The 21002-nt window shown below is 48.2% G+C and overlaps 1 protein-coding gene across 5 annotated transcripts; it reads left to right on the top strand.

Annotated features, from left to right (window-relative positions):
- Positions 1 to 1029: 1029 nt before the first annotated feature.
- Positions 1030 to 18274, top strand: PIGT (phosphatidylinositol glycan anchor biosynthesis class T). Of its 5 annotated transcripts, none has more exons than XM_027558443.1 (13): positions 1030 to 1255; positions 1777 to 1954; positions 4416 to 4543; positions 4852 to 4952; positions 5107 to 5193; positions 5726 to 5813; positions 5922 to 6019; positions 6113 to 6278; positions 6959 to 7162; positions 11070 to 11235; positions 11350 to 11433; positions 12087 to 12340; positions 14719 to 18274. In XM_027558443.1, exons 1-12 carry the CDS (start codon positions 1069 to 1071, stop codon positions 12337 to 12339), a joined length of 1740 nt encoding a protein of 579 aa, XP_027414244.1. In that variant the 5' UTR covers positions 1030 to 1068; the 3' UTR covers position 12340; positions 14719 to 18274. The 5 variants fall into 5 exon arrangements, with proteins under 5 accessions (XP_027414244.1, XP_027414245.1, XP_027414243.1 ...); XM_027558444.1 differs by lacking the exon at positions 14719 to 18274 and adding an exon at positions 13075 to 14308; XM_027558446.1 differs by having other exon boundaries at positions 1031 to 1255; positions 6962 to 7162.
- The last annotated feature ends 2728 nt before the right edge of the window (positions 18275 to 21002 follow it).

Genomic DNA, 21002 nt, shown 5'->3' with positions numbered 1-21002 from the left:
GCTCAGGTGTACATGGACAGAACAGATAAACTATGGTATATTCAGTCAATGTATGAATGATATACAGCAATGAAAGAAACAAACTGCTGATACATGCAAGACTATGAATGATTCGACAGAACATTATTCCCATGAAAGAAGTCTTTTACAAAAAACTGTACATAGTATATGATGATTTCATTTATACAGAACTCTAGAACAGATTAATCCATTTTGTGGAGAAAAATCAAAACAGTGGTTGCACCTGGAAGTCAGGGGCACAGGGGTCGACTAGCAAGGGGCATTAGCCAACTTTCAGGGGTTTTACGAGCATATCTGGATAGGATATGTGTATCCATTGGATTCAATGGATGTGCACTTCGGAGTTGAACATTCGTGTTTGTAAATTTTACATCAAAAGAAAAATGTTAACAGGTATTGAACTCTAGTTAATCATGTGCACGCTAAACTATTTAAAGAGAAGTGTCCTTATGTCTGAAATCTCTTTGAAATGCATCAAAACATAGGATGAATTGTGGGAGTTAGACTGATAATAAGAGAAGTATAGTAAAATGATAATGGTGGCTTCTAGGTGATGGGGAAACAGGTGTTCATTGTTAACAGGTATTCATCCTTTCATCTTTGTTGTGTGTTTGAAATTTTTCATAATAAACGGGAGGGTTATTTGAGGGTTTTGCGGGGAAGTTTTGCACCATAAGGGCTGGCTAGGCTTAGGACCGAGCAAATAGACACAAGAAGCTACTGGAGGCAGGGGCCCGGCTGTGGGACCTCGCAGAAGAAATAACCATTTTCAGTCTGCTTCTTCAACTCTCACGGAGGCACAATAGCAGCCGTGGCTAAGCACTTTATCGTAGGGAAAGGGGTCCACAATCCAGACCCCAATCGGTTGTGCCCCGTCAGCTCCGCTTTACACACACACTGTCTTGAAGGGCGTATCCAGGTTGTCGTTGTGATAGCTGCACCCCGACTTCCGGGATAGCACCGGAAGTCACTTATCTTCCGCTCTTCCTATTGGAGGCCGCCCTTTCGCAGGGGTGGGGCCACTGGGAGGTGGAAGCAGCCGCAGGCATGGCGGCGCCCGTGAGGATTTTCCTGCTGGTGCTGCTGCTTCTGGGACCGGGCGGCTGGGGCCGGGCGGAGCCCCCACGCGACAGCCTGCGAGAGGAGCTAGTCATCACCCCGCTGCCTTCAGGGGACGTAGCCGCCACATTCCAGTTCCGCACGCGCTGGGATTCGGAGCTGCAGCGGGAAGGAGGTGAGGAGAGGATACTGACGGTAGAACCCTGTGGCACCTGCTGGGAGTGGGGTGGAGGCCAGCCTTGGGGCCAGGCACTGACCCCACGGTGAAGTTCTGATCCCGGGGCGTGGGTCCTTGGTGGAAGGGTGGGGCAGTTTTTGAGGAATCACATTGTACCAGTGATGAAACTGGGGCCCCGGGAGGGCTGACTTTGCGGTGGTCTCTCCGCAGCGCCATGCTACCGCTCTAAACCTTTAGTTAGCACCTTCCGTGGATAGCATTGATAAGGATGCTGTTGACAATTACCGTTTATCCTGCGTGCTGGGCATGGTGCTGAGTTGAGTGAACGGTTACAGGGAAGAAATTGGAGATATAGAGAGATAAAGGCACCGGTCCAAGATCACATTGCTTAGTCAGTGACTGACTGGTCAGGAATTTAGATTCCTCTGACCCCAGAGCTGGGGTGTATTTATTGTTTCTTTGGGGTGGCTGAGAGCCCTCCCTCCAGGATCATCACTCACCTGCTGTCTCTTCTCCAGTGTCTCACTATAGGCTCTTCCCCAAAGCCTTGGGGCAGTTGATCTCCAAGTATTCTCTCCGGGAACTACACCTGTCCTTAACCCAAGGCTTCTGGAGGACTCGATACTGGGGGACACCCTTCTTGCAGGCCCCATCAGGGGCAGAGCTGTGGGCTTGGTTCCAAGACACTGTCACCGAGTGAGTGCCCACCTTGAGGCCTGTGGCAGGCTGTGGCGGGAACGTGGCATGGCAAGTGTTGTCATCTTACCACTGCCCTTTGGGGGAAGCAGTTCCATGGGGGTAAAGCTGCACTGGAAGTAAGAAGTATTATGGCCTAGTGGCATTCTTGACTTTGCTTAATATGTTTCCTTCCCCTGATACATCCAGACCTGTGGTTGCATGTATCTGCCGAGATAGATAACAGTTATCTGCAGCCTACTTGGATGTAAGGCACTAGAAAGCTGTGGCAAACCAGACAACCTTTTAAAGACATTCATTCACATAATGATAAAATGCCACAAGAGCCAAATAAAATATATGTGGGCTAGAATTGGCCTGTAAGACATCATATCTCTGTATTCGAGAAATTACTGTTTTTTAGGAGAAGGCAATGGCACCCCACTCCAGTACTCTTGCCTGAAAAATCCCATGGACGGAGGAGCCTGGTAGGCTGCAGTCCATGGGGTCTCGAAGAGTTGGACATGACTGAGCGACTTCACTTTCACTTTTCACTTTCATGCATTGGAGAAGGAAATGGCAACCCACTCCAGTGTTCTTGCCTGGAGAATCCCAGGGACAGGGAGCCTGGTGGGCTGCCGTCTATGGGGTCACACAGAGTCGGACACGACTGAAGTGACTTAGCAGCAGCAGCAGCAGCAGCAGGGGATGGACGGATTAGGTACTGTGACTGGACCAGGTGCCTGTGTGCTCAGTCACTCAGTTGTATCGGACTCTTTGCAACCCCATGGACTGTAGCCTGCCAGGCTCCTCTGCCCAAGGGATTTTCCAGGCAAGAATACTGGAATGGGTTGTCGTTTCCTACTGCAGGAGATCTTCCTGACCCAGGGATGGAACCTGCATCTCTTGCATCTCCTGAATTGGCAGGTGGATTCTTTACCATTGCCCCACCTGGGAAGCCCAAATTCTCTTAATCTCACTATGGGAAATCAGCACGTATGTATAATTTTAAAAATTTGGGGGGGACTTCCCTGGTGGTCCAGTGGGTAAGACTTCATATTCCAATGCAAGGGGTATGGGTTCCATCCCTAGTCGGGGAGCTAAGAATCCACATGCCTCATGGCTAAAAAAAACCAAAACATAAAAGAGAAGCAATACTGTAACAAATTCAATAAAGACTTTAAAAGTGGTCCATATTAAAAAAAAAAAAAAACTTTAAAAAAAAATTTAGGGCCTTACCTGAGAGTGGTGGGGACTGTGGCAGGCTGGAGAGCTTGGGAGGACAGCTGCCACTCAGCCTCGATGGATTGTTGTCATGTGGGAACAGAGACTTACTGTTGTCAAATACTCTCATTTTTTCCAGAAATCTGGATTTTAATGTGAAAATTGGTAAGCTTAAGTATCAGCAAGTGACTTAAAAATTTAAGAAATGCCTATGGGTTAATGTTGTGCACAGCAAATGGAACATGGCTATGGTTTGCATAGCATTTTCAGGCTTCCAGTTTGCAGTCTTTATTTGAGGCATAAGTATTGGAGCAGTTGGAAAGCTCTGAATCCAGGACTGTTGAAAAACCCCAGGCTAGCTCTACAGTGGTATCAAATGAAGAGCAAACCCCTACACTGGCCAGGGCTTCCTCTCTTGCCTGAACTCAGGCTTCCTTGCCTTTTATCCCAACTGCTCTGCTGTCACTGTCTCCCCTCATAATTGCCTGTAGTGTGGAGGTGATGTTCACAAATCTACTTTTATTCTATTATTTCTATAAAGAGCAAATCTGTTTTGCTGTTTCTCTAAAGAAAAAAAAACACCTAATTTAATTTGATGTTTCTCTGGGGTCCTAGGATGCTTATTTCCCCTTGTTCCATGAGCCTTTGTAGATGTAAGACTTCCCATCCTGAGGGTAGAACCAGGACTCACCAGGGTGTTCACAGGGAAGTAGGTTGTTTTGCCCAGTGGAGCACAACTCAGGGTGGATCAGTGAGCTGATCTCGGCCCCCGGGGTGTGGGGCACTTTGTATAGCGTGGGGTGTACGTGGGTGACCCAGCCTTGCTCCCTGCCCTCAGGTTGCTCTCAGCCTAGTCGAGGAGAAAAGATGCTTACGACAAGGTTCTGTTGCCACCCAGCCATTTCCCAGAAGGGCCCGTGAAAGGCAGGGACGGTCAGAATGGCAACAGTGCGGCAGGAAGCTGTGGTTGAGGAGGGCGGGAACGCTGCCTGGAGGAGGGAACACCCTGGAAGGGGAGCATAAGGCACTACGAGGTGCGAAGAGGAGCCACCTAAGCAGGGGCCGGCGGGGATGCAGGGATGTTCAGAAGAGAGGGAGGAGGAAGGGGCTGATAGGGGAGACCTGGGCTGCAGGCCCAGCGGGGGCGGTTGCGGCTCCAGCAGCTGGCCGGCCTCACGGCTTGGCAGCCAGCTGCAGGCTCTGAGCGAGGGGGCAGGCGCAGCCCCGGGACAGTGAGCGGGTTTGTGTCTCCATCCAGTGTGGATGAGTCCTGGAAGGAGCTCAGTAACGTCCTCTCGGGGATCTTCTGCGCCTCTCTCAACTTCATCGACTCCACCAACACGGTCACGCCCACCGCCTCCTTCAAACCCCTGGGGCTGGCCAATGGTGAGACTGCCCCACGGCCCCCTCCTTCTTCCTGTGCCCTCTCACTCCTTTGCCTCCTTTCCTCTCTGCTTGCTCCTCCCTCTGCGGGGCCAGGTCATAAATCTCCAGGGTGGGCAGGCCCTCCCCCCACCCCCCAGGAAGACGTCTCTGCGTTGCTTTCTCCCGAAGGGATAAGGGACGAAGGGACGAGGCTGTTCCACACTCCTCCCCCAGCATAGACTGTGAGAGCGGTGGTGCTGGCGAGTGTGTGCGGGTCCTGAGGAGCAGGGCCCCAAGGCTCCCCCCAGCCAGGCTCCTGTCTCCCTCAGGCACGGACCACTCCTTCCTGCGCTACGCGGTGCTGCCACGAGAGGTCGTCTGCACCGAGAACCTCACCCCATGGAAGAAGCTCTTGCCCTGCAGCTCCAAGGTGAGGCCCAAGGGACCTGAATGTGGGTGGGAGCCCCAGAGAGTGGATGGCGTGGGCTGATGCCCCCTCCCTGCTCGACAGATAACCTCGGCCCCACACCCAGGCGCATCACTGTGCAGGGCACTGACCTTTCCTCTCACGCCACCTCTTCCAGGCAGGCCTCTCGGTGCTGCTGAAGGCTGATCGCCTGTTCCACACGAGCTACCACTCCCAGGCAGTGCATATCCGCCCTGTTTGCAGAGTAAGTCTTGGGGAACGGGAGACAGGGGCCATCCCGGGGCTGTGAGAAGGTCCAGGTAAAGCACATCGCCCAGTGTCTGTCGAGGGCTGAGCCAGTGGTCAGTGGGAGATGTGATGATGACAGTCCAGGGATTTGGTCACACACCGAGGAAACCTAGTGGTTGCCTGTCAAGCCGTCACTTAATCTTTGTCGTGGAGCCTGGTGGTTATGAGCCATAGCTGTGTGGGTACATCTGCTAGCTCAGCCACTTTCTAGCTGACTTGACCTTGAGTGAGTCACTTTATCTCCCTGGTTTTCTCATCCGTTAAATGAGAATAATTGTAGTATCAGTTCATCCAGTTGTTGGCAACGGTTCATCCCACTGATGCGCAGGATGCTGCTGGCACAGGGTCAAGTGCTCAGTATGGAGTGGTAGCAAATTGATGGACGGGGAGATACGGAATAGAGGAGGGATTGCGTCCAGGTTGCAGTCCCTGGAGCTGTGAGGTTGGCGGGGAGGTAGGTCGTCACTGCTGCTGTCTGGCCCTTGTAGAATGCACGCTGTACCAGCGTCTCCTGGGAGCTGAGGCAGACCCTTTCTGTTGTATTTGATGCCTTCGTCACTGGACAGGGGAAGAAGGGTAAGCTCCCTTGCTCTGTCATCTCCACCCACCCATCGCCAGCCCCGCCCCATCTGTGTGGAGCAGGCCTAGTCCTGCCCCAGCTCATCCCCACCCTCTCCTCCCCAGACTGGTCCCTCTTCCGGATGTTCTCCCGAACTCTCACCGAGCCCTGCCCCTTGGCTTCGGAGAGCCGAGTCTATGTGGACGTTACCAGCTACGGCCAGGTACTGAGGTCTCCAGCCACACATGTCAGCCCCTTCCCTCCAAGGCCAGCCTGCCCCTCTGCTCGCTTCTCAGCCCTGTCCTTGTGTCCCCAGGACAACGAGACATTGGAGGTGTACCCGCCCCCCCTTACTACATACCAAGACGTCATCCTGGGCACCCGGAAGACCTATGCGGTCTACGACCTGCTGGATGCAGCTGTGGTCAGCAACTCACGCAGCCTCAACATCCAGCTGAAGTGGAAGAGGCCCCCAGAGAATGGTGGGTGGAGGGTGGGCTGCCACGGCCACCATGGGCTACAGCAGGTTCATCTTGTAGGGAAGACTCACAGCCCCATCTCTTCAGGAGACAACAGGCTTGTGTTTAGATCCAGATAACTGGAGTCAGACGTCCTGGTTCTAACACCATCTCTTCTAAGCTCTATGACCTTGAACGTTCCTAACTTCACTGTCTCATGCTGAAAACAGGGATAGTACACCTAACAGGTTAGATGAGATAATTAACAGAAAACATGGAAGTCATTCGTGCATTTGTTCATTTAATTAACAAAAATTTTTTTTTGAAGACACAAATACCCCGATTTCGAGAAACATTAACATACAATAGTTGAAGCAGGCCTCAAACAATTAGTTACAATCATGTTCAGTGTTACCAAGGAAAAGTGTGAAATATTGTGAGAGCACTTGGTTTGGGTTGGAACTGGCAGAAAGCTCAGGCCTTGTTAGTACTCACTAAATAACAGTAGTTCTGTTGTCATTGCTGTGAGTTGGGGAAGACAGGGATGGTTCCAGAATGCAGGTTTCCCAGTTCTGGCAAAGCATCTCCACATCCCCTTCTGGCTTTGAGACTCTGAACCTGGCCCAGGGAGTGGATTTGGGGAGTGACCCCTCCCCCCTTTTTGTTTTTCTTTAAAGGAGTGGTTAACTGTTGGCTTTTCTCAGCAGAGGCCCCCCCGGTGCCCTTCCTGTATGCCCAGCGGTATGTGAGCGGCTACGGGCTTCAGAGCGGGCAGCTGAGCACGCTGCTGTACAACACCCACCCATACCGGGCCTTCCCTGTGCTGCTGCTGGACACCGTGCCCTGGTACCTGCGGCTGTACGTGCACACGCTCACCATCACGTCCAAGGGCAAGGAGAACAAACCAAGTGAGCGCCGAGTCCCCAGCCAGCCCCTCCCCCCACCCCTCCCCCTCTCCCTCCTCGTCCTCTAACCCCTCAGTTCTCAGGATAATTCCAGAAATACCTTGCAGTCTGCACAGGCATCAGGAGTAGTTTGAGACATAGAGTGACCTCAACAATGCCAGATCTGCAAGTGTTTATAAAGTCAAAGCAGTTAAATCACATAATCCTGGTGACTCTTCCTAGGACGTGATCAAGGCAGGAGTTTCCTTATCTTTCTCACTTGCTTCCTCCTCTTTCCTGGAGCTCTATTTTGTTTCGGATGATTCATAGACTCAGGTGGAGAAAGGGCTAGCCAGAAAAACAGAGTATTGGATACAAAGAAGGTGCTGGAGTAGGTGTTTTTGCTTCCTTAGGTGGGGTAAAGAGGTGCAGTTTTAAAAATTTGTTTGTTTTTTCTGTTATTTTTCTGAGGAGGAGTTAATATTTTCTGAGTGCTTTCTATGAGATGCCAGGCATAGCACAAAAGCACTTGTTTTCCTTCAGAGTGGAGGGAGACTAAGGAACACAGGAGACTCCTTAGGAAGACGTTACAGCACAACCCCAACAGGTAGACTTACAATCTTCTCTAAACCTCTTTGTGGTTTCCCATATTTTCTAGCCCATGGTTACTAGTTTTACTTATTTTCAGCCCACTATCTGTACCCCCTTGAAAATCTCTATTTCATACCTCCCACCTGTATATTTCATGGTGTTTTTGTTTTGTTTTTTATTTATTTTTATTTTTGGCTGCACTGAGTCATCGTTGCTGAGCACAGGCTTTCTTTAGTGTGGTGAACGGGGGCTCATCTTGAGGTGCTCGGGCTCTTTGTTGTGGCTTCCCTGGCGCAGAGCACAAGCCCTAGGCGCGAGGGCTCAGTGGTTCCAGCATGTGGGCTTCAGCAGCTGTGGGGCATGGGCTCTCGAGCGCTCAGGCTAAGTAGTTCTGGCACACAGGCTTAGTTGTTCTGTAGCACGTGGGATCTTCCCAGGCCAGATTGAACCTGTGTCCCCTATATTGCCAGGTGGATTCTTAACCACTGGACCACCAGGGAAGTTCCTGTTTTGTTTTATCTTTGCTTTGGCAGATTTGAAATACATACCCAAATGGAACAGAGTAATGAACTCCCGTGTATGCATTACCCAGCCTCAGCAGTCTCCAGCTTCATGTTCCGTTTTTTGTTGTTGATTTTTTTTCTAGTTTCGTTGAGATACAATGGACATACAGCACAAGATAAGTTCAAGGTGTTCAGCATGCTCATTTGACTTATATCTATCATGAAATGACTGCAGTAAGTTTAATGAACATCCATCATCTCATACAGATACAAAGTTAAAGAAATAGTAAAAAGTTTTTTCCCTTGTGATGAGAACTCTTAAGGATTTACTCTCTTAACAGCTTTCATGTGTAATGTACAACATTAACATATTTATCATGTTCTACATTACATTTCCGAATCTTGTCTTAGAACTGGAAGATTGTACCTTTTGACTGCCTTCATCCAATTCCCTTTCCCCTACCCCTTACCTCTAGTAACAACAAATGTGATCTCTTTTTCTAAGAGTTTGTTTATTTTTGAAGTATAATTGACCTCTAACACTATGCTAGTTCCTAGTAATAGCAAAGTGATTCAGTGTTTCTGTACTTTCCAAAATGATCATCATGATAAGTCTAGTTACCATCTGTCACCATGCAAATATAAGGCATAGCTGTTGACTGTATTCCCCACACTGTACATTTCGTACCTGTGACTCATTTATTTTGCAACTGAAAGTTTGTTCCTCTTGCCCTCCCTCATCTATTTCTCTCCTCCTTCCACCCGTCTCTTCTCGGGCAGTCACCTGCTTATTCTTTATGTCTATGACTACTTCTGTTTGGTTATGTTTATTCTTTTTTTTTTTTTGATTCCCAGTATAAGTGATATCATACAGTATTTGTCTTTGACTTATCTCAGTTAGCCTAATATTTTCTAGCTCATCCATGTTGTTGCAGATGTCAAAATTTCCTTCTTTTTTGTAGCTGAGTGATATTCCACGTCTTCTTTATCTGCTCATCCATCGATGGGCGCTTAGGTCGTTTTCTTAGCTGTTGTAAACAATGCTTCAGTGAACATTGGGGTGCCAGTATCTTTTCAAATTAATGTTTTTGTTTTCTTTGAATAAATACCCAGGAGTGGAATTGCTGGATTGAATGGTAGTTCTGCTTTTAAATTCTGAGGAATCTCCCTGCAGGTGTTGATAGTGGCTGCGCCAATTTACATTCCCAACGCAGTGCACAAGGGCTCCCTTCTCTCCGCGTACTCACCAACACTTGTTATTTGTTGTCTTTTTGATGATCCCGAGACGTGTGAGGTGATATCTTATTGTGGTTTTGATTTGCCTTTGTGACGATTAGTGATGTTGAACTATTTTTTCATCTGCCTGTTGGCCAATCTGTATGTCTTCTCTAGAAAAATGTCTATTCAGATCCTCTGCCCATTTTTTTAAACAATTCTTTCTTTTTTGACATTGAGTTGTATAAATATTTTGTATATTTTGCGTATTAACCCCTTATTGATATCATTTGCAAGTACCTTCTCCCTTTCAGTAGTCTGTCTTTTCATTTTTCTGGTCGTTTCTTTCACTGTGCAAAAGCTTTTTAGTTTGATGTAACCCCATTTGTTTATTTTTACTTTTGTTTTTCTTGCCTGAGGAGACATATGCAACAAAACATTGCTAGGTCAAAAGGCACACTGCCTGTATTTTCTCCTGGAAGTTTCATCATTTCAGGTTTTACATTTAAGTCTTTAATCCGTTTTGAGTTTATTTTTGTATTTGGTATAAGAAAATAATCCAATTTGATTCTTTTGCATATAGCTGTCTTGTAACACCATTTATTGAAAGGGCTCTCTTTTCCTCATTGTGTATTCTTGTCTCCTTTGATATAGATTAATTGCCCATATAAGTGTGGGTTCATTTCTAGGCTCTGTTCTATTCCACAGCTTCCCATCATTTTTGTTTCATCTTTCCCTTTATTTATTTGGTTTGGTTACTTTTTTTGCTGGAGTATCTTAAAACAAATCCTACATATCATATCGATTCACCTTTAAACATCTCTAACAGGTAAGGGGCTTAAAAATATGTGTAACCTATTGTTATCACTCCTATTTCCCCCAGTGGTCTTGAAAATAACTTTATAATTGATTTGAATTGGGTAAAAATAAGGTGCTCACATTATATTTGCTTGATAAGCTCCTAAGTTTCTCTCTCTCTCTTTTTAGATTAATAGACTTACTTTTTAAAGAGCAGTTTTAAGTTTACAGAAAAGTTGAGCAGAAAGTACGGGGTTCCCATATACACTTCCCTTCACCCCCATTTCCCGTTATTCCCGCCTTGATTGGTGTGGTCCTCTTACATCTCTTTTAATCTGTAAAACAGTTCCCAGTGGTTTTTTAAAAATTGACTTGTTGGCAAAAGTGGGTCATTTGTTGGATAGGATGTTCTACATTCTGGTTGGCCCATGTTTAACATGTTCCTCGATCCTCTGTGTATTCTTGAGTATCAGTGGTTAGTTTTAGAAACTTGATTAGATTCAGGTCTCATATTTTTGGCAAGAAACCTTCCCAGGTGGTTCTGTGGACTCCCTGTTGCATCATGGGAGGCACTGGATGTCTGGTGGCCCAGTTTTCATGATGTGAAGATGGAAGAGGTTGAGCATATCCTGGAACAGCTGCCCTGGAAACACCTTTTCCCTTCCCTGCCCTCCTCCTCCCTTCCGGGGGCCTGGCTGACTTCGTGATCCAGATTCCCCCTCCTCGGCTCCCCAGTCCCAGCCCCAAGGCCTGGACAGGTAGGGACAAGTGGTGCAGGCGGGCTGAGCCCTGGAGAGAGCTCTGGGTGCCCTGTCGGTCCCCAGGTTACATCCACTACCAGCCTGCCCAGGACCGGATGCAGCCCCACCTCCTGGAGATGCTGATTCAGCTGCCGGCCAGCTCCATCACCAAGGTCTCCATCCAGTTTGAGCGGGCACTGCTTAAGTGGACCGAGTACACCCCGGACCCCAACCATGGCTTCTATGTCAGGTGGGCTCCCCTCACCTGCCGCCCCCGCCCTCCTGGCCCACCCTTTCCACCACTCTCCCTGGTGGAGGAGTGTGAGGAACACAGCTCACGGAGTATCTGTCTGCTTCTCTGCAGCCCATCTGTCCTCAGCGCCCTCGTGCCCAGTGTGGTGGCAGCCAAACCCGGGGACTGGGAAGAGAGCCCCCTCTTCAACAGCCTGTAAGTGTGAGCCCGGCCGCTGTCGTCCAGGTGGCACCTGCACAGGGTTCAGGCTCCTGCGGGCTGGCCTGGGGCTAGAGGTTGTGTTTGCAAAGTAATAAGTAGATTGGCCCTGTCCTAATTCAAACCCCAGTGGTCTGTACTGTTAGTATAGTCTTTATGAAATGATCCTAGAGAGCTGCTAGGAGATCAGAAGGTGAGAAGTGCAGGACGTTTACTCATCGGTTCTCTTACAAATATGGAACTGAGCACTTATCAGATGCTGGGTACTTCAGAGAGCTCCACGTGGACAGCACTGGACAAAATGGACTTGCCCCTCCCTGCTCATGGGCACAGTCTAGAGAGGAACTGCTGGGGAGTAATGTGTTGGGTAATCCAGGAAGGCTGCCTGGGGGAGATGACCTGTAGGCCGAGACCAGATGGCTCAGGAAGAGGCAGCCCAGTGAAGGCAGGGTCCCTTTCCTCTCCCTCATCGTAGCTCTCCTTTGATCAGATAATCTGTATTGAGCTTTAAAAGGCTATGAGGCTAAGAAAGCTTTGAAAATGCTTCCCACTGACGTTGGCCCAAGTGGCCAGAGAGAGGGGATGGGTTGGGTGAGGTGAGATGTGGGGAAGCAGCCAGTCCTGCCTCACTGTTCGCTCCCAACCCCCAGCTTCCCAGTCTCTGACAGCTCTAGCTACTTTGTGCGGCTCTACACGGAGCCACTGCTGGTGAGCCTCCCCACGCCGGACTTCAGTATGCCCTACAACGTCGTCTGCCTCACGTGCACCGTGGTGGCTGTGTGCTACGGCTCCTTCTACAACCTCCTCACCCGCACCTTCCAGATCGAGGAGCCCAGGAAGGGCGGCCTGGTGAAGCGGCTGGCCAACCTCATCCGGCGTGCCCGAGGTGTCCCCCCACTCTGAGGCGAGTCGTGCTCACAGTTGGGCTGCAATTTCTCTTGAGAGGGGTGTGGTGGCTGACCCCCGTCCCCCACACGCCCCCAAGGCTCTTCCTGCCACTTGCCCTCCCCCGAGGAGGCTTTTGAACCAAACTGTCTCTTGGATTGGGCCAGGGCCTAGAGCTTCAATGTTTAGGACAGTAGCCATGAGTCAAATGTGGCTTTTGAATTTAATTTAAATTGAAAATGCATTTCCTTATCCATACTGAGTGCATTTCAAGTGCTCAGTAACCAGAGGTGATTAGTGGCTGCTGTACTGGACATCATGGGGACAAATGTTCCCGCCACTGCAAAAGTTCTGTTGGACGGTGCCCGCCTGGATAATAGGATGTGCTCAAATATTCGTACCACTGTGTGGTAGGTGGAGATTACTGGTTGTGGAATAAAAAGTGTCTGGTTCCTTGGTTGGTTATCTCCTGTCCTTGAGGCCTGGGGAGAGCTGGGGCCAGAGAGTGTTTGGCAGGTACCGGAACTGGATCTCCTGTCCGATCCCCTCCCCAGCCAAAAAAACAACCAACCAACCAACCAACCAAAGGCCCCTGCCTCCTCCCACCCCTGCCAGAAATTCCTTCTCCTCTCCTGCTTCCCTCCGCCCCTGGCATCCTCTTCTTACTGGTTCCCAGAACTCCCTGGGTTTGACGGGGAGTGTTTATGTCAGCATCTCCACAGCCATGAAAGTGAATCATCCTGTGCCTTTTAGGAGCCCGCGCTGGAGAGCCGCTGGAGACACAGAAGAGCTTTGGGTGCCCATTTTCCAACCAGACTGTGCGTTGCAGCCACTTGGGGCTCTTGTGAAATAATGCAGGTTCCTGGGATCCAGACCCATGAATTCAGTCAGTTTGGGTGGAGCCCAGCCTTTCAGTTTTTATCTGGCTCCTCAGGAGTTTGTGTTCTGGGTGGTCCTCAGACCACCCACAGGCTTTGAAGCCCTTGGGTTGAAGCCTGCCCCTGCCCACATCCTGGCTGTGTAACCCCAGATTCCTGTGAAACAAGTCCTCTGGCAAGTGTTTGCCCTGCCCCCACCTTCATTCTCTTCCTCTGACGCATTTGTCAAGTGTATACATTACTGGTCTGCCCCTCCCTCTCCCAGTTCTCCCATCCGTCTTTTGGTCGATTGCCCGTCAAACAGAATACCCTGCTCTGCTAACCACTGTGTCCCCCTCAATTGCCAGGTTCACTCTGACAAAACCAGGTGAGATGTTGTTTCCTCCAGGAAGTCTTCCCTGACACACTGAGCTGCTGTGGGTGCCCTCCCTGGACAGCTTTCATATTCCTTATCTCCCTGGTTGTTACTGTCCTTTAACTTCCAGTAGACTAGGAGCTTAGAGGCACAGGGCTGTCCTCCACTTGAATGCGTCTGCACTCAGGACAAGTTGTCAGTGCTCAGTCGACAAACGTGATTGTATGAATGGGTGTGGGCTACTGTGGCTTGGGGTCTGGAGGCTAGAGGTAGGGATGGGTAAGGTGAGGGGCTCTCTAGAAACCCCACCAGTGTGAGTGCAGGGTCTTTAATATAGTACATGTGACAGGTGTACAGCTAACAGAGACGGGGCTGTTTAGGTTCCCTCTGAAGGTTTTCCCAGAGCTTCTAGAATGTATAAGCAATGTGTCTGCGTGTGTAGGACAAGAGGTGGCGTGAATGAGCTAGTCCAGACCATGGGCAAAAGCAACTGGGTCAAGATGCTTTTACTCAAGTTTACTTCAAGCAGTAAACACACCGGGTGTGACATAAGAGTGCAGCTGAGTATGGGATTTCCCTGGTGGTCCAGTGGCTAAGACTCCAGGCTCTCAATGCAGGGGGCTCAGATACGATCCCTGGTTAGGCAACTAGACCCCGCATGCTGGAACCAGCGGTCCTGCAGGCTGCAGTGAAGAATGACGATCCCATGTACTGCACCTAAGGCCTTGTGCAGTCAAATAAATAAAAATAAATATTAAAAAAAGGTGGGTAGCTTATCTGAAGCTAAGTGGTCCTGGCAGCCTGCATGTAGTGGGGTGTTTGCCAAGTCAGAACAGTAGAGTTTATACCTGCAGCCAAGTCAGCACCTAGAATGCCGTCTACGGCCATGTCTTGTATAATTTATATAAAGATGACACCCCATATCTTAGGTTTCCTCCTCCCTGAATTCCATAGTCATTTACCCAGCTGCATACTTGCCATCTCCACTTGGATGTTAAAGGCATCTCAAATTCAGTTATCTCCCAGACTTCTGATCATCTCCACCCTGACCCTAAACATACTCACCCATCGTCAGCTCATCTCTGCAAATGACGGCTCTCATCTCCCCAGCTGCCCAGGCCCAAAACCTTGGACTCATTTTTGATCCTTCTCCTTATTCTCCAGTATGTCCTGTCAGAAAAGCTGTTTGTTCTACCTTCAACCTAACTGAAGAATCCAACTCTTCTTCACCACCTTCACCATCAAGTTATCAAGAGGTCTCCCTGGCTACCCTGGTTATAAATTGCTTCTCCAGCTTCCAGCTCACCACTTGCCTGCCTTGTTTTTCTCGGTAGCCCTCACCACCATGTAATGTACTGTGTAGCTTCCATATCCTGCTCATTAATAATTAAGATCCATATGGACCAGAATTTTGTAGCTGCAGTGTCTGGAACAGTGCCCGGTTAAGGCGACCCTCACTGTCTTCCAGAGCTCAGTCTCCGAGTAGCTGTTCAGAACACGAAAGGGAGTAGAGACTTCCCCGCTGTGTGGTTAAGACTCTGTGATTCCCCTGCAGGGGGCGCAGGTTCCATTCCATGCCATGCGGTGGGCCAAAAAAAAAAAAGAAAAAAATGCTCTTTCTCTCAAACACATACTTATTCATGTATGATAAGCATTTTTGGCCTTGGATAAAGCCCAAGGGTCCATTCGGCTTTGGGTCCCCACCTGGAGCCTCAGGCCAGGCTGGCTTCCCAGTGTGTCCTTGCTGATGTGATATCACATGGCCTAGGTTGGCTCCCAGGCAATAGGACATGTGAAAGGGGTGGGGTGGGAAGGGCACACCATTGTCCCCATGACATCGCCAGGACAGGGACCTGGTCTGGGAACCCCAGGTTCTGGCTTCTAGTATTGCTGCTTGACTTTGGGCCAGCAGTTTCCCTTCCAGCAAGAGGAAGTGGTTAGATCAGATGCAGGACATGAGGAGAGAGTTATTGGGAGTGGCAGGCAGGTGTATTATTTAGTCTTTAAAAGGAAGGAGATTTTGGGACTTCCCTGGTGGTCCAGTGGCTAGGACCCCGAGCTTCCTTTGCAAGGGGGCACAGGTTTGATCCCTGGTCAGGGAACTAAGATCCCAGAGCAGCCAAAACAAACAAACAAAACGGACGGAAATTTTGATACAGGCTACAACATGGATAAACCTTGAGGACGTGGCACTAAGTGAAACAAACCAGTTATGAAAGGAAAAATAGTGTATGATTCTACTCTTACGAGGTTCCTGAAGTAGTTAAATTCTTAGAGACAGAAGTTAGAGTAGTGGTGCCCAGGGCAGGGAGAAAAAGGAGTTAATTTTTAATGGTACAAAGTTTCAGTTTGGGAAGATGGAAAAGTTCAGGAGGTGGGAGGTGATCATGCTGTATATATACATACAACAACGTATGTATATGTAATACCACTAAATAGCACATTTAGAAATGGTTAAAATGGTAAATTGCATGTTGTATATGTTTTACCACAATTAAAAAAATTTGTAAAAATCTTTTTCCAGTATTCCTCCTGGTGGAGAGAGAGGGCAGTCACCCTAGCTGGCCAAGATTCCCCGAATTTCTACCCCCTTCATACTCCTCCAGGCCATGGTTCCTGCTGGACAGGAAGAACATTCTGGCTCATCATGCAGCCCTGGGTAAGAAAGAGCAGCAGGCCAGGATCCAGGGACGGACATCCAAGGTCCCCAAATTTCCATTCAGTCTGGCTTCCTTGAGGACTCCCTGGTGAAAGGGGAACTTTTGTCCTTTGTCCTGTCTTCATTCTGGGAACACAGGACAGTGAGGGCCAGGAGGGCTGGGCGTGGGGCGATGCAGGTTTGATCACTCCTGTGACTGTGAGCAATTTTTGAGGACAAGCCCAGGGCCCTTGTAGGAAGGCTTCAGGCCACGTCAACTTTGAACACTTTATTGACCCAGTCCTGGAGGGATGCAGGATGGGCTCAGAACAGGGCCTCCAAGCGGGAAGGGCAGCCAAGGCAGCTTTTGGTCAGAGCCTGGGAACGTGCAGGTGTCGCCGTCAGCTCTTGTCCTCGGTCTCTGTGATGGAGATGACGGTCAGCTCCCTCCTTGGCTGGCCCTTTGGCACCCTAGAGCCAGAGCCATCAAACTGGACTCCTTACCCAACCCCTTCAGCATCCACCAGCCCGGGGACCTCCTCATATCTACCACCTCCCACCAAGATCACTGCCACAACTGCGTTCCTCAGCTCTGTCAGCAGGATCACCCTGCAAGGTCACAGTGCTGTCTTCACCTCTGCCAGCGCTACCGTGTGCTTTATTTATTTATTTGATGGCACTGGATCTTAGGTGTGCCCCAGGAGAGCTTTCACTTGTGGCATGTGGGATCTAGTTCCCTGACCAGGGATCACACTCCAGGCTCCTGAATTGGGAGGGTGGAATCTTAGCCACTGGACCACCAGGGAAGACACCTCGCCCCCTGCAGCCATCAGGTATTTTAAAAGGGCTTGCTACAGTGATCAGCCCACCTTTCATCTTTATTATCAGTGCCACCATCCACCGCTGCCTTGCTGTCTACACTGCCAGTGCCCTCATTGCCGCCCCTCCCAGGCATCAGTGACCAGGTATCTCATTCCCCTTATTCTCATCATCACTAACTTCCATATTAACATCGTCACCTGCATCACCGCCAGCATCCTCACCAACACCCTGTCCCTTCACACCCAGCATCCTATCACCTCCGTTCCTCTTCCTGGGTCTATCAGAGGACTCACCAGGGGGTTGGCAGATCCTCAAACACATCTCTGTGGTTTCAAAATTGTTGTCATTGCCCTGACAACCACCATAGGTAAAGGGCTCACAAGCATTGGATGTAGAGTTATAGAAGTATCGGAGCAAAGCAGCTTTGCAGGGGCCCCTTGCTTGGGGGAGCTGGCACAGGTCAGGGGGCTTTTGGAACAAGTCCTGGGAAGCCTCTTGTTTGAGATTGTCTGCAAAGGAAGAAAGAACAGAATGGTCACTGATGTGTCCTCTTAATGAACTGATTTTTTCCCAGCACCTACTCTACACCAAGCGCCCTCCTAGGTGTTCACTGTTCTTGCCGTTGCTTAAATCAATCAAATGGGAAGAGTGTAACTGTGCCCACTTCACAGATGGAGAAACTGAGGCTTGGAGAAGAGTGCTAATTTTCTCAAAATCATAAAGCCTGTAAGTTGAGAGAGGCTTGGGATTTAAACCCAAATCCAATTTCAAATCCCAAATGCTGAATCTTACAACCTCTCATAACTTGACATGAAGATGTTGGCTGGAGCTTTGTTTATGAAGGCAAAAAAGTATAATTTGGAAAAAATGTAAACGTTCATCAGCAGGGGGTCAGTGGGCCAACACCACAGCAGAGTGTTGATGATATATATCAACATGAAGAGAGGCTCATAACTTGTGCTGAATATAAAATGAAATTACAAAATAGGTCTGGTGTGATTCTGTGGATATTATATGTACATATAAGCCCATAGAATGATGGCATGAAGGTTATTCTTCCATATGTTTGAGCAGGTATGTCTGGGTGGTGGGATTTCAGGTGATTTTTTTTCCTGAAAATCCTTTTTAGTATTTGAGTGCCAATGAACAAGTATCATATTTTTTTATATCTAGGAAAAAGATATTTAGATATTTACATTGAGTAATGTTTAATATCCATGGGTAATCAGCAAATAAAGAAACTGGCCTCTTCTACTGAAACACTTGTTATTTTACCTCCTTTCGCATCTGGCTCTGAATATCACACAAAATAATTTATCAAACATGCACACACGCACACACTCACACACACACACCCTCCCTCAGCCGTTTGCCTCGGACATTCAGGACCTCAGTGTCTGTTTTTATGGGATGTAGCACTTTGAGACCTACTCCATTGTTCTTGCCTGGAGAATCCCAGGGACGGGGGAGCCTGGTGGCCTGCCGTCTCAGGGGTCGCACAGAGCCGGACACGACTGAAGCGACTTAGCAGCAGCAGCAGCACTTTGAGAATGACACTTTCCCTAATAAGGACAGCATCCCTCAAACAAATAAGCACATGAGTCAACTCAGCTCCACGGAACCCTTATGTAAATCCTCAATGTGTGTGACCTTGACTGTTGGATTTACTGGGAGAAGCTTAAACCGAGAATAGGAAAGAGGCCATTCTAGGAAGAAATTTGAGACCTTCTATTTGGGCAGCAAATTCTCAATCTTGGTTAGAATATTAGAACCTCTTGGGGAACTTAGAAAGAAAAAAAAAAAGTCCCGATGCCCAGGCTTCGTCCCAGATCCATTAAATCAGAATTTCTGAGTGTGAGAACCAGAGTGACCTCGGGAATTCCGTGTGCAGCCAAGTCTGAAAATCTGGCTTCCTGTTCAAAGTACTGTCAACGTTTCTTTTCTTGCTTAAGAATTCTAGGCAGTAGGAATCTGGAGAGCAGGATTATTGGGGCTGTGTGAAATAGGGGGCCAGTTTTTTAAACTTCACATGTTTACATATAGTTTGTCTTTTTAAAACAAACATATGTATTGCTTTTTAAGAAAAATTAAAATTTGATGACGATATCAAAGAGACACTTGGGAGTTCTGGCCCCAGATTTTCCTGAGCCTGGATGCTGACCACAGGGAACCTCTTCCTGTGCCTAGGTCCTTGTTTCCTCCTGAGGTGGAAGTGACCAGATGGCGTGTTGGATCCATCATCCCCCCTCCCCATAGGTGATGATCTCAGGGCCCCTGTTCCCAGCCCCTCAGCTCACCTGAGGTCTCTCCTGAGCTCGCTAAGCCCACCAGGCAGGGGGTGAGGCAGAGGGCAAGTAGGCAGCTGAGCTTCATGGTGTGAGGAGCTGTGAGTTCTGAGCTGAGGTCGGGAGGCTGGAACTTACAGCTGCACCTGAGGGAGAAGGGGTCCTATTCCCCAGGGCTGAAGGAAGTATCTTGATTCTTGTTACTTGGAATAGGAAGCACCTTGGGCCAGGGGTGTGGGCTGCAAGAACTGGAGGCCCTGCCAGTTGGCCTTGGATGAGTTCTTCAAGGCCTTCGGGCAAGTCCCCTAAGATGGTGCTTCTCTAGCGTCTGGATTGTAGTCTCAGCCCCAACTACTGCAGACTTGAGTTCCTGTGACCTTGGACTGAGAAGGAACCTCTGGGGACCTCCATTTCCCTATCTGTAAAACAGGTGGGCTGGACCATGTGGTCCCTGAAAGCCCAGCACAGCTCTTCTCCATTCTATTATTATTGGTTCCCATCCAGAGCCTCCCAGCTAGTGTCTCAGCATTCCAGGAGAGAGAACACAGCTCTTTGTTCATTAGCTCTTTTATTGAATTTTGGGATAATGAGTTTATTGTTTCATATAAATCATATTTCTTTTTAAAGATCAAGCTATAGTTAATAGCATAAACAAAAGGCAAAATCACTTCCCCCAAATTCTACCCTAGTGTTATGAAGTAGAAATATAATGCAAACCACAAAGAGACTTTAAAAATTTTCTAGTAATTGCATTTTTTTTTTTTTTGCTATGGGGCACATGAAATCTTAGTTCCTCATCCAGTGATGGAAACTGGGTCCCTCCTAGCAGTGAAAGCACCAAGAGTCTTAATCATTGGACTGCCAGGAAATTCCCAGGATTTTTTTTTTTAGTAGCAGCATTTTTTAAAGAGGAAAAAGAAAGAAGTAAAACTAGTTTTATTAATAGTTTATTTAACTCAATAGATCCAAAATAGTATAATTTCAACATATAATCAACAGGTAGTAAAGAGTAATATGATAGTTTACTTTTCTTCGTACTGTCTTTGGGATCTCACTTAAGGCAGAGTCGTACTTCCTGTGCTCGGTAGTCGGACGTGGCTGATGGCTAGCGTAGTGGACACTGAAATTCCACCATGTGCAGTAAATGTCTTTACAAGGTATCCTCATAAACATTTTGTTGGATAGATAATTCTACAAAAATAAGGGGCTTACACGTTTTATTTGCCTGGAGTTCTTGCCTTTAACTTCAAGGACAATTTCATGGGATAAAAAACTCTGGATCAGACTTTCTCTCCCAAGAACAACTGTAGAGCTGGTTCCACGGAATTCTGCCATGGAGTGTCCCCGTTAAGTGTCCTGAATGTTTTCCTGCCTTAGAGATGACTTTACTTCCTACCTGAAAGCCTGAAGACCTCTTTGTTTATCCTTTAGATGGAACATGAAATGCTTTTTAATTTACATATTTTTAAAGGGAAATTTTCTTGAAGTGGATTGGCCTGAAAGTTTGTTCGGCTTTCTCCATAACAATATGTGGAAAAACCCGAATGAACTTTCTGGCCAATCCAATATTATGATGAAATAAATTTTCTTTTCCATTTGTTGAGTTTTCTATGGGAGACATCAGTGGTGTTAGATTATCTTTACTTGTGCTTCAGTAGTTGTTAAAAGCCTCATCACTGGAGATAGAGGAATTTAAATTCCAG

The sequence above is a fragment of the Bos indicus x Bos taurus genome, chromosome 13, assembly GCF_003369695.1.
Source record: "Bos indicus x Bos taurus breed Angus x Brahman F1 hybrid chromosome 13, Bos_hybrid_MaternalHap_v2.0, whole genome shotgun sequence".
Classification (NCBI taxonomy): Eukaryota; Metazoa; Chordata; class Mammalia; order Artiodactyla; family Bovidae; genus Bos; species Bos indicus x Bos taurus.
This window is presented reverse-complemented; position numbering and strand designations above follow the sequence as displayed.